Source organism: Salvelinus alpinus, chromosome 7 (genome assembly GCF_045679555.1).
Source record: "Salvelinus alpinus chromosome 7, SLU_Salpinus.1, whole genome shotgun sequence".
Classification (NCBI taxonomy): domain Eukaryota; kingdom Metazoa; phylum Chordata; class Actinopteri; order Salmoniformes; family Salmonidae; genus Salvelinus; species Salvelinus alpinus.
The window spans coordinates 58977796-58991252 of record NC_092092.1 but is presented as its reverse complement, the minus strand read 5'-3'; the positions used below and the strand labels follow the sequence as shown (position 1 = coordinate 58991252).

At 46.0% G+C, this 13457-nt stretch overlaps 1 protein-coding gene and 1 pseudogene across 2 annotated transcripts; both read right to left on the bottom strand.

Annotated features, from left to right (window-relative positions):
- Positions 1–262: 262 nt before the first annotated feature.
- On the bottom strand, positions 263–7006 carry LOC139580232 (neuronal acetylcholine receptor subunit alpha-9-II-like; annotated as a pseudogene).
- A 1590-nt stretch (positions 7007–8596) lies between these two features.
- On the bottom strand, positions 8597–12383 carry LOC139581356 (ubiquitin-conjugating enzyme E2 K). Of its 2 annotated transcripts, none has more exons than XM_071411012.1 (7): positions 11873–12383; positions 10861–10954; positions 10477–10535; positions 10280–10362; positions 10059–10158; positions 9713–9841; positions 8597–9506 (listed from the first exon to the last, which is right to left on the bottom strand). In XM_071411012.1, the coding sequence occupies exons 1-7, from the start codon at positions 11933–11935 to the stop codon at positions 9432–9434; spliced, it is 603 nt and encodes a 200-aa protein (XP_071267113.1). In that variant the 5' UTR covers positions 11936–12383; the 3' UTR covers positions 8597–9431. The 2 variants fall into 2 exon arrangements, with proteins under 2 accessions (XP_071267113.1, XP_071267114.1); XM_071411013.1 differs by lacking the exon at positions 11873–12383 and adding an exon at positions 11337–11414.
- Between the last annotated feature and the right edge of the window lie 1074 nt (positions 12384–13457).

Here is a 13457-nt window from a genome sequence, read left to right as displayed (position 1 = left end):
GTTCTTCTGGTTCTATTTAGTGGAGAGATGAGGATAGGAAGGAGACAACAGAGACAACAGTGATTGGTGTGATTGGTGATTGGTGAGTGTACTGTTCATTTGCACACATTTTACACTTGCAGTTACATTTGAAGCAATTTAATACATTTTATGTTTTTAATTTAAAATGTATTTGTCTGTCTGTAAGGAGATGACAAGAAAGAGTGAAATGATCTGACTTCAGTAATGTCATAACAGTCCAATAGTCTTTCTTCCATTGTTGTCATGGCGCCTTGCCGACAATCAGAATGCTCATGAGGAACACCATGATGAAGAAGATCCACATAAAATAACCTATCCATCACCCTGGCAACCTTCTTCCACTCTGCCTGGTGGCGCAAGTGGCCCTCTGCTACCGGAAGCAGATGGCGATGTACTCCACGTTCCGCACCAGCTTGGAGTCCACCCCGGGTAAGCTGCTGCCATGACTACAGAACACACAGGGGTCAAAGGTTACTGAGGCCACCACAGCAGCGACCACGGCTGCCTTTTCAACATCTGGACAGCATGGAGGCGCCTCCTTACAGCAATCCCCCAGGGAGAGGTTCCCGTTGGACTCAAAACCTTCGTACTTGGAGCTGGGGTCTTCTAATCTCTGGTAATGTGGTGTTGGGGGTCGAGGCTTGGGGTGACGTTGAGGTCCAGGGGTTTGGGATCCGGAGTGTTTGTGGCGGTACTGGTTGTCTCGCCCACTGTGGCCTCCCCGTTTCCCATTGGCCTGGTGGTGGGGCTGAAGATGGGATGGTGGATGTCGTCCTGTCCATAGTGTGAGGAGGAAGAGGAGGGGGAAGAGGTGGCAGGGACACAGTTCTCTCTCACCTCATAGACCAAGATGATCTTGGGCATGTAGTTGATGATGAGGACTTTGAACCAATGGGGGACGGGTTTGGCTTCGGCACAACATAAATGGATGTTCATGATGAAGACGATGAGATCTGTGGAGGCTGTGATCATTGTCATGGTAGCGACGTACTACTTTCCTGTGTGACAGACAGAAGAGAGGAAAACAACTTACTTCATGTGAATACATGGATTCTGTGTGTGTGTCTGCATTCGCCAATAAGGGGTACATACTCAGAAGACGGCATTCTCTCGGGCACACCATGAGCTGGAACACGGTCAAGGCCAGCAGCACGGTGACCCCCAGGGACACCTTCTCCCCAGAGTCAGCTGGCAGGTAGAAGCCCAGCGGGGCCAGGAAGGAGATGAGGAAGCGGGGCAGAAGGTTAAAGATGTAGAAGGAAGAGCGGCGTTGGAGCAGGACGGTGTAGGTGATCTCAGGGTAGGGATCGGAGCAACAGCCGTACATGATGACGTTTTTGGTGGCCGGCATGCCATGGCATTCCCACTTCACGTTCTCCACGAAGTCCGGCAGGTCCTCACTGTCCATGCCCATGGCCATGTCAACCTGGGAAGAGACATCAGAATAGAGGGTGAAATATAATAGGAGTGTAACAGTGGTGTTTCAGTAGAGCATTATAATGCGCACACACACACATACACAATGACTTTGTCTGCATTGCTAATGGCAGAATGACATCACCACACACAGGACTGTGTGTGTCTGTGGTAGGGCAGTCTGAAGCAGTAGGACAGGGTGCGTCTGCTTGTCTGTGGTAGGGCAGTCTGAAGCAGTAGGACAGGGTGCGTCTGCCTGTCTGTGGTAGGGCAGTCTGAAGCAGTAGGACAGGGTGCGTCTGCCTGTCTGTGGTAGGGCAGTCTGAAGCAGTAGGACAGTGTGTCTGCGTGTCTGTGGTAGGGCAGTCTGAAGCAGTAGGACAGTGTGTCTGCCTGTCTGTGGTAGGGCAGTCTGAAGCAGTAGGACAGGGTGTCTGCCTGTCTGTGGTAGGGCATTTTGAAGCAATAGGACAGGGTGTCTGTGGTAGGGCAGCCTGAAGCAGTAGGACAGGGTGTGTCTGCCTGTCTGTGGTAGGGCAGTCTGAAGCAGTAGGACAGGGTGTCTGCCTGTCTGTGGTGGGGCAGTCTGAAGCAGTAGGACAGTGTGTCTGCCTGTCTGTGGTAGGGCAGTCTGAAGCAGTAGGACAGGGTGTGTCTGCCTGTCTGTGGTAGTGCAGTCTGAAGCAGTAGGACAGGGTGTCTGCGTGTCTGTGGTAGGGCAGTGTGAAGCAGTAGGACAGTGTGTCTGCCTGTCTGTGGTAGGGCAGTCTGAAGCAGTAGGACAGTGTGTCTGCCTGTCTGTGGTAGGGCAGTCTGAAGCAGTAGGACAGGGTGTGTCTGCCTGTCTGTGGTAGGGCAGTCTGAAGCAGTAGGACAGGGTGTGTCTGCCTGTCTGTGGTAGGGCAGTCTGAAGCAGTAGGACAGGGTGTCTGCGTGTCTGTGGTAGGGCAGTGTGAAGCAGTAGGACAGTGTGTCTGCCTGTCTGTGGTAGGGCAGTCTGAAGCAGTAGGACAGGGTGTGTCTGCCTGTCTGTGGTAGGGCATTCTGAAGCAGTAGGACAGTGTGTCTGCCTGTCTGTGGTAGGGCAGTCTGAAGCAGTAGGGCAGGGTGTGTCTGCCTGTCTGTGGTAGGGCAGTCTGAAGCAGTAGGACAGTGTGTCTGTGGTAGGGCAGTCTGAAGCAGTAGGACAGGGTGTGTCTGCCTGTCTGTGGCAAGGCAGTCTGAAGCAGTAGGACAGGGTGCGTCTGCCTGTCTGTGGTAGGGCAGTCTGAAGCAGTAAGACAGTGTGTCTGCCTGTCTGTTGTAAGGCAGTCTGAAGCAGTAGGACTCTGTGTCTGCCTGTCTGTGGTAGAGCAGTCTGAAGCGGTAGGACAGGGTGTGTCTGCCTGTCTGTGGTAGGGCAGTCTGAAGCAGTAGGACAGTGTGTCTGTGGTAGGGCAGTCTGAAGCAGTAGGACAGGGTGTCTGCCTGTCTGTGGTAGGGCAGTCTGAAGCAGTAGGACAGGGTGCGTCTGCCTGTCTGTGGTACGGCAGTCTGAAGCAGTAGGACAGGGTGTCTGCGTGTCTGTGGTAGGGCAGTCTGAAGCAGTAGGACAGTGTGTCTACCTGTCTGTGGTAGGGCAGTCTGAAGCAGTAGGACAGTGTGTCTGCCTGTCTGTGGTAGGGCAGTCTGAAGCAGTAGGACAGTGTGTCTACCTGTCTGTGGTAGGGCAGTCTGAAGCAGTAGGACAGTGTGTCTGCCTGTCTGTGGTAGGGCAGTCTGAAGCAGTAGGACAGTGTGTCTGCCTGTCTGTCTGTCTTTCAGGCTCACCAAGTTGTCACCATTTAACTTTTATACTGACACAGGAGACAGTATAAGTCTAAATAACAAAGTATGTGTGTGTGTGGTGTGTGTGGTGTGTGTGTGGTGTGTGTGATGTGTGTGTGGTGTGGGTGCCCATCCTGTACACCTGGTTGCCGTTGTATGTCCAGGAGCCAAATGTAAGGTTGCACTCCTGGCTGTGGAAGGGGAAGCAGGAGACCACCACCACAAAGAAGCTCAAATTCAAATTACAATTCATGGACTAACAGTTATTGTCAATAAGGGAGGTTGTTTCTAGATAGTAGAAATTATTATGGTTTAGAGGCTGTACTGTACAGTATATCTGTGTGACGTACGGGCGTACTTGTTACAGAGGACGAGGTCAGTCCTCCACACCAGACTGCTGGGGATCCGGATGACCTCCAGGCCATCATAGTCCTCCTTGTTCCACCTCAGGTAGGCATCGTGCCACATCTGACGGATCCACAGGTCAATACCTGGTTCCCCTCGTCAATACCTGGTTCCCCTCGTCCTGCACACATAGACACAGATATAAACACACACACACAGACACAGATACTGTATAAACACACACACACACACAGATGCAGGTGCCCACATGCCGCAGACACATGCACACAGCAGTCACACACACACAAGACATGTGGACACACACAGATAAGGGCAATATACTAGCGAACAGTCTTATTCTTCTTGTCATTGTCTCTCTCTCTCATTAACCCACTAAAGTCTCAGACTAGCTGTCAGACAGTGAAATTCAGACCCAGCTATCTGTCAATATCAGGTGGATGAGGAGTTTAGATGGGGGGGTTGAGGGGTTGTCACTGCCAGAACCTGACGCATTGCTTGACCAAAGCATGGAACCCAGGAGTAATGGGACACTCAAAACACACACACACGTCATTAGTCTGTCTGCATTTGAAAGTGACATCATTCCAGAGACAGGGAGTGAGTTGGCAGTAGGACAGCTCTCTCTTTAGAGAGCACTAGACAAGGTACACTTAGTAACACACACACACACACACACACACAAATGGGAGGTTGACACTCCACTGAACTGAAAGAGTATATGGCTGATAACTGTAGGCCTGTACAGTACGTCTGACGTCTCTCATACACATCAACAGAGGAACCAATTGGGTAACTAATACAACATGTTCAAGGTACAGTACTTGTGCCTTGCATACATAGGTAAAAGAACAGGTGAGTCACAGAGTTGACTGACTATACGTGTCTTAGCAATGAGCAGAACAGCGCTGGCTGCTGCCTGGTTCCTGTCACACTGTTTTACATCCTCTGATCTAAAGTACATGATCTCTCGCTTCGATATCTCTCAGACAAGTTATCCTCTGTATACGTACACACAGTATTTGATCAGGGGATATACATTTTGTCAAAGCCTCATTGTGAGAGAAGCCGGTCATAGATGACCAGTGGTCCTCTACTCGTCGCTGAGACCTCGTCAGTCATCTCTGAGACTCACCATGCCTTTGATCTGGGAGAGAGTGATCTGCAGGGTGACGTTCAGGGCTTTGTCTGTGTCCTCAACTGGCCACAGGGCTTTCGAGTAGTTCTCCATCAGGTCAGTGAGCAGCTGCTGTGCGTACTGGCCCTGAGCCGAGTGGGCCACTACAATAGGAGAATAGAAGTCAGTCTTATTTGTGAAAGAATACAGAAGGTAGGCCAATTTGTTGTAGCTTCCATGTATGTATGTATGTATGTATGTATGTATGTATGTATGTATGTACAGTCGTGGCGAAAAGTTTTGAGAATGACACAAATATTAATTTTCACAGTCTGCTGCCTCAGTGTCTTTAGATATTTTTGTCAGATGTTACTATGGAATACTGAAGTATAATTACAAGCATTTCATAAGTGTCAAAGGCTTTTATTGACAGTTATATGAAGTTGATGCAAAGCGTCAATATTTGCAGTGTTCACCTTTCTTTTTCAAGATCTCTGCAATCCGCCCTGGCATGCTGTCAATTAACTTCTGGGCCACATCCTGACTGATGGCAGCCCATTCTTGCATAATCAATGCTTGAAGTTTGTCAGAATTTGTGGGTTTTTGTTTGTCCACCCGCCTCTTGACTATTGACCACAAGTTCTCAATGGGATTAAGGTCTGGGAAGTTTCCTGGCCATGGACCCAAAAGATCAATGTTTTGTTCCCCGATCCACTTAGTTATCGCTTTTGCCTTATGGCAAGGTGCTCCATCATACTGGAAAAGGCATTGTTCGTCACCAAACTGTTCCTGGATGGTTGTGAGAAGTTGCTCTCGGAGGATGTGTTGGTACCATTCTTTATTAATGGCTGTGTTCTTAGGCAAAATTGTGAGTGAGCCTACTCCCTTGGCTGAGAAGCAACCCCACACATGAATGGACTCAGGATGCTTTACTGTTGGCGTGACACAGGACTGATGGTAGGGCTCACCTTGTCTTCTCCGGACAAGCTTTTTTCCGGATGCCCCAAACAATCGGAAAGGGGATTCATCAGAGAAAATGACTTTACTCCAGTCCTCAGCAGTCCAATCCCTGTACCTTTTGCAGAATATCAGTCTGTACCTGATGTTTTTCCTGGAGAGAAGTGGCTTCTTTGCTGCCCTTCTTGACACCAGGCCATCCTCCAAAAGTCTTCGCCTCACTGTGCGTGCAGATGCACTCACACCTGCCTGCTGCCATTCCTGAGCAAGCTCTGTACTGGTGGTGCCCCGATCCCACAGCTGAATGAACTTTAGGAGACGGTCCTGGCGCTTGCTGGACTTTCTTGGGCGCCCTGAAGCCTTCTTCACAACAATTGAACCGCTTTCCTTGAAGTTCTTGATGATCCAATAAATGGTTGATATAGGTGCAATCTTACTGGCAGCAATATCCTTGCCTGTGAAGCGCAATGATGACGGCACGTGTAACCATGGATGACGGCACGTGTAACCATGGATGACAGAGGAAGAACAATGATTCCAAGCACCACCCTCCTTTTGAAGCTTCCAGTCTGTTATTCGAACTCAATCAGCATGACAGAGTGATCTCCAGCCTTGTCCTCGTCAACACTCACACCTGTGTTAACAAGAAAATCACTGACATGATGTCAGATGGTCCTTTTGTGGCAGGGCTGAAATGCAGTGGAAATGTTTTTGGGGGATTCAGTTCCTTTGCATGGCAAAGAGGATCTTTGCAATTAATTGCAATTCATCTGATCACTCTTCATAACATTCTGGAGTATATGCAAATTGCCATCATACTAACTGGGGCAGCAGACTTTGTGAAAATTAATATTTGTGTCATTCTCAAAACTTTTGGCCACGACTGTAGGCTACTACCGCTGCCTAGGGGTCTAATAATTTATGGCACGGGTGGTATGGTATTAGCCTCATGGAATGCTGGTTCAAGCCTCCCTCCATTGTTACCCCCTCAATGGACCTAATAGCCCACATTGAGGAAGGGTCCTGTCTAGAGAGTTGTCTGGGGTGTGGAGAGATGTGAAGCCTTGGTCGAAGTGCAAGGCGCATCCCGCGTAATCCAATGCGTAAAATTAGCTCACTGGGACGTTTTAAATATAAAAGCAACAATGTCAATCTAGGTCAGAAATAATAGACTGTTAATATGATTTTAAATAAGACAGACATATGTTTACATTTCCATGGGCTTAACTCCATTGTAGGATTTCCCAAACATGTCCTAAGTACAGCTAATGTCACTGACTTACCATCGATCAAAAACATCGCAAAGCACACAATTGGAAACATCTTCCGAACCAGGAGGAAGTTGGATCAACACACACCCGCTCCTTTGTTTAAATCCATCCAGGTTTCTATGACGTCCATTCAACCCCAATTGAACTCAATTGCTTATAACAGCCCTCCTCATGCTTTAGGGCACCGGAGGTTGCATGCCCGCTCAGACACAGAATAGGACCCCGGCTATCACGTAGAAGGCGGGGAGACGGGGGAAACCAGATGCCCCCGGACCATAGGCACAACACACAGGATGTATTCAGCTGTAATACAAACTATTGGCTGGTGTGCTCGCGAGGCAGACACTGGTTGAGGCAGAAGGTTCAATGTAATAGGCCTAGGCCTAACAATTTGTTGATCAATGGGCTTGGATATTAGGTTTGGATAGGGCATAGGAATGGTTTGTGTGATTTAATCATCATGGATACCAGGGTAATCAAATGGTTAGGCCTACAATTTCCAATCAAATACAAAGACTGGATGCGGGTTTTGGTTGCCTTGGAGGGCCCTTAGGAGACCTGGGTAATAGGGCATTGAGGGAATAGATGGTGCAGGATTATATCTGGGTGGTTTAACCAGTAGACGTGTTCCTATGAGGGTATTCAAGTCCAAAACATTAGGTTGTCTTCTTCACAAAACCTAAACCTGGGACCTAAGCTGTTACCACCCTGACACTTACTCAGATCACATCTCACTTTACTAAGTATCATTGGACCTACACTAAAACCCACAGCTTTTCTCAGCTCTGGCAGAAGACTTTGGTGGCGTGTCGGGGGAGAGATATTCATCAAGGTAACAAAGAGAGATACAAAACAAGCTTTTGTCACTTGGGAAACCTGAGGTTGGCTTTGTCTGTATCTCGATAGCAGGTGTCGCTGTGCAGCAGGGGAGTCTGCATGGGTCGCAATAGGAACACTAAGGCCTAACTCCAGCCCCCACACACAGTAGGCCTATTTACACACAGACTGATACAAGCTTGTGTGTAAGGGCATTCTTCCCAGTGCAGGCATGCTGCAATATGGGTATCGGAGAGCACTGCCAGGTTCACTCCTGTGTTAAAAGATGGACTTGTTGGCAAGGCTGGCTCAGACACAACACGCTACCTACCCTGCCATCTGGTTGTGTTCAGCCTAATAACTCTCGCCTGACTACACAAACAATATGCTCTGTGGCTTTTCTCAAACAAGAACTGATAGCCCATTGTACAATGTGTTAATCTAGTTCATGCTCCGATCCACTAGCATGTGGGGTTTTAATCATGTCTAGACAGAATCAACCCACTTAGTAAGTCCTTTCGTGCCACTGATAGTGCAGTGCATACAAATTCACTTATTTAAATAAATATGCATATGTATGCAGCATGGTTACACACACACAATTCTATATTGTACTGCATATGCTTGTTCTATTTTCCTCAAGTATATAATTCCCACTGGACTTTGTTTCTTCCAGTATTATAAATTTAGCTTCTCACCCTAGATCTTTGTACACATACAGGGAGGGAAGACTACTAATCGCACACACAAATGCAAACACACAATACTCAAAGTAATTCGGCAATATAATGAATTTCTAAAGAGCAAATAAAACACCACCCATTTTGGATTAATTTACACAGACTTTAATAGCTTTATTTACAGATGAATTCTTTTGACTTTTTTTTTTTTACCTCTGTTGGCATAGTTCAGTGGATGCGATATCTTTCAAACCACTTTATTTTTTTTAACTCCCAGTCTTAAATTTGCTTGAGTAGCGTTATCGGTGAACAGTGCGCTGAGCGTTTCTGTTTTCTTTCTCTCTTTTTAAAAACGGGAATCTAATCATCTTCTTGTAGGAGGCCAGAACCAGATAAAAAATGGGGGAAGAAGAAAGAGTGATGATGATAGTCATGACAGGGTTGAGAGGGGTGGGGCTCCCTGCTGATGGGGTGGAGAGTTTAGGATGGTAAGACTAAGACAGTTGATACATCATGTGGCTACTGCAAGTGCTAGGAAACACTAGTGATGTGGTAAGTGCCAAAATGGTGGAGATTTCTCTGTTCTAACAATCTTACAACACTTCCTTACTTTCAAGGTCATAACTGATGTGAAAGGATTGTATACATCATAGGACGCCAGTGGAGTGTTTAGACAAAGCCAGCGAGTCTGAAGGAGTTGGGATGGTAATGGACATGAATAGCATGAGTAGAGAGGGAGAGGAATGGCACATGGCCTAAGGGAAGGAGTCATTTGATTGAGATATGTGAAATGATGGCAGGGAACAGTGCCAACGTGAAGATGGAGAGTGGTACAGAGATGATGACAATGGGAGAAATGCCAGGAGGTTGAGAGGGGGTATCCAACAGGTAGATAAGAGGGGTGAGGGGTCAGAGGGACAGCCGAGAAGAGGGCTTCAGATGGAGGGAGACTGAAGGAGAGGGGTCAGATGGGGGCGTTGAGACTCAGTTACTGAGCAGTAGCTCTGTTGCTGTCTCCACATCCCAGGATTTCGACGACAACGCCACTATTACTGCATTCTGTGGAGACGGGACAAACAGTAGTGTAAGAAGTTTAGAACACTGTCATAACTGTGCTACAGTATTCAAAACACAAAACAGATCCATTGGTGAACCATATTAAAATGAGATCAAAGAACACCACCTATCAACAGTGGTCTTGTAATACCATAAAGCGTAAATGACTTATGAAGGTATGAGACAGTAATAAGGGGTTGGTCACTCACTTTGTCAAAGCCCATGGCACAGAGTTTGTCTATTTTGCGTGTGTACTCTGGGCTGGAGGAGGGGGCGCCGGCGTACACATGAGACCAGAGTCTGGCCGTCTGTTTGAACATCTCTGGATTCTGCTTATACTGGGGGGGAGAGAGCAAAAAAGAGAGAAAGAAATAAAGAACACATCACAATAGCGAGCAGGCAGCAAGACAGCAGCATAGAAACCTCACTAGGTGACAATTTAGTAAATCACATTTACTCAACGAACAAATGGCAAAATCTACAAACAGAGGCATACTTATTATGCATACTCTCCCTCTCTCACACACAGACATAGACACCCAGTGTTCCTCTCACCTGATTGGCCACCACAGCATCCTGTGGGTCATCTGGTTCTGCAGCTGCCAGTAAGGCCTGTAGTGACAACAGCACTGTCCTCAGCGTCATAGCTGCCGCCCTGTCAGACACACAGAGGAGATGGTATTAGAGTACTAAGAACTGGGATCATCCGTAACCAAGACATGACAATGAACAAACAAACAAATAACTTTAAAGAGTATTGGAACAGAGTGACTTACCACTGGTCTTTGAGGATGTCCAGACATATAGCACCTGTGACTGAGCTGATGTTGGGATGCCAGATCTTTGTGATAAATCGCACCTGGGAAGCACATAAACAAGCAAGTGAATTAGCAACTTCACCCTGGCACAGGTCAATGTTGACAACATTCACAACTGAACAATAAACATTAGAATGTTATTTTTTTATACATACCTTTGGTGGATTGAAGGGATATGTTTCTGGAATTTTAATTTCTAGTTGATATCTGCCACCTGAAAAATACAGAAAGCAAATAGTTATGACAGCAAGAACACCAACATATGCACAAGTACTGACTAAAATATGGGATCAAGCGACTGCTCAAATCTTCTGTAACCTTTCGCATGACACAAGCCTAGCTCCCTTGATGGAAAACTGCTTTGAATCCTATTGTAAAACTGCTTTGAATCCTATTGTGGCGCATTAGACAGACTAGAGTTTGACCCAGGTAAGCTAAGTAAGTCTGCCTCAGCCCTCAACTAAACACAGGTAAGTCTGTCCCAGGTAAACCAGTTAGGTGTGTCCACAGTCCCAAGTCAGCAAACCCCGGCCTCTCACCTTCATACGGCGTGTCAGGTGGCCCTGCGATCTCCCCCTTCAGCTCTGTGAAGTTCTCATCCACTAGGTCCACCTTTATCTGGTTTTTACTCGTCTGTCAGAGAAGGAGAGAAGCAGAGGTTATCAGTTGGTTCTGTCACAGAGCATGTGCTGGGGTGTAAGGAAAGGAGGGGTAGCCATAAGAGGGTACCTCATCTCTACCCAACTTCCTCTCAACAGACATACTCACAGAACGATCAGTGACAGCTAATACGTTCACATGACCTGTCTCCTTCCACTTGAATATTTGATATAATTTGATAAGAAGCAACAGTATGAGAAGTTTGTCATGTCCAAGTTGTGCTACACATTCTTACGGGATATGCTACACTAGTTGGCGAACGTTAACTCCATTCACTATTAAAATACTACCATGACATGACACTTATGTTGCGCAATACCTTTAACTTTCAATGCATGAAGCATGTCATAATCACCTGCAACAGGACAAGTAGGTAGAAAATGTCACCCTAGCTTTCGAACCCAAATCTGTCAATGCGGCAGAAGTTGACACCCTGGTAGTAAAAACACAGCGTTAACTGTGGGTGGCAAATATCATACTTCTTAGTTGACTAGTTAACTACCACCCCTAGTCTGACGTTAGAAAGGTTAATTAAGCCTCATATTAAACCACCGTGACTTCTTTCAATGCTTAGCTAGCAACCTTAGCTGGAAACGCTAACATCAAGGCAGGGAATATCCTGTAGGCTAGTTAAATTAGCAGCATAACGTTAAGCAACGTTGCGAAAAATCCAGTCACGCGTTCCTTCCTTGGCCTTCGTTTGAAAACAGAGTAGTTAGCGCCTTGTCCTTCACCTTTGTTAACATCTGGCTAAGTAACCTCAGTAGCTAGCTAATAAAACACTCATTTTCAACAACAGGCAATCGTGTTAGACACCAACTCAGCTAGCGTTAGCTTGCTAGCTAGCTATTTAGCGTATCGTTCACGGTCGATTGAAAAAAATAAGCCCACCTCCTCGCTTTTGAGAACCTCTTTAAATTCCCGTTTTATCCTTTGAACCGCGATGTTGGCCATGATTTCGCCGTGTTTCTGTCGGAAGAGAACACGATCCTCTCGCTCAGTCAGGCCTCGCTTGGCTTCAGCCCTACTAGTAGCTAGCTAACCCAGCTAGTTCGCAGTCCCCCTCGCACTTTCGTTCTTTCTGCCTGTCACTTTTGGATCCAAGCAACAATAACAGTTGCAAGGGTACAGCTAGTTACTACTAAATGCTAAGTTCTGCGGAAACGTGACTGAGCCACGATGTCATAAAATATATCGCTAGCTAGTTACAAAAGAGCCGAGGGACATGTGTATTTTCTGGAAATATTGTCACAATGTACGCAGTTGACAGTTTGTGATGCTGGAAACATTTTAATACCAACTGCATGCACGCTGAAAAGCGGATCATGTGATTTCGACAGCATTGCTTTGCTGTACGCTACTTGTCATTAGTTCCCTCCCTGTCATTACATTCCAGAGACGCTTGTCTGCAATAACTGGTACACCCATTTATTGTATGAGTGGACAATGAAAAACAGGCCTAGAATTGCTTATATATGCTTGATTATATTGTCCAAAGTATAATTTAATATATAAATAATTACACTGTACATTTAACATTATATTTATTGTCCTATCTGGACCTCAATGATGCAACATGGGGCAACATTCAGAATCTGCCTATAGAATAATATGTATCTGGGACACAACTCTCAATTCAACAGTATATACGTATATATGGTTCACTGCTTCATACGCCCTTGCTGGATCTAGAATGATGATGAGGAAGCGATAAGCATAGGATGAGAACAACGTCAAAAGTTATTCTATCAATCTATCAGAACAAACAAAGCCTTTCCTTATTTTGTATTGGTGATCTTTGACTGTCACAACCTAGAAAAACTGCTTCATGTGGAGATGCCATATCGCTACAAATGACAGCTCAAGATGACTTAACTATCTACGTATGTCAGTTCATTTACATACTAAAATCAGAATCAGACTATGTGGTAGACTATGGTATTAATTCATCCTGTACTCTGTCTCTGACTATTTTCTACCTGTCTCAGCCTGTGTATCATGGTCAGCTCTTTCTCTCTGTATTCTCGCCAAGGGCCTTGAACCAGCGTTGGGACATAAAACCCCCACTAGGGGGCAGCAGTGTCTCAAAGAAGCAGTGCGCGCATAGAACAGCAACATTTCTGCCACAATCAAAGCTTCTACAACAGATAACATCAATTTGAAAAAGGGAAAGCTGCAACATACAGTTGTATTTTATTGAATTTCATATATAGCAAATTATTATGGTTTAATTTACAGAATAACATATTATGTATTTACAATGACATTACACATCATCTTTAGCCCCCCTATAAAATCACACAATAAATCAAACTAAACAAGTGCTTGAGTTGGCCATCCATAGATAACATGTATCTGGAGCCAAGAAAGAAAAATACTTCTGCCATCAGTCCAGATGCCCTATGAACTCCCTATGATTACAAGTATACAAAGACATGAGATCAGGACACAGAGTGATACACACTAACAAGTCATA

Bases quoted from the DNA above. Each gene is read 5' to 3' on its own strand.
- LOC139581356 (XM_071411012.1), bottom strand. From the start codon at position 11,935: ATGGCCAACATCGCGGTTCAAAGGATAAAACGGGAATTTAAAGAGGTT. The intron at 10,159-10,279 runs GTAAGTCACTCT...TGTGTCTGACAG, and splicing joins GACATCCTCAAAGACCAGTG to GGCGGCAGCTATGACGCTGA. The intron at 9,842-10,058 runs GTGAGAGGAACA...TCTCCCCCCCAG, and splicing joins ATGCTGTGGTGGCCAATCAG to TATAAGCAGAATCCAGAGAT.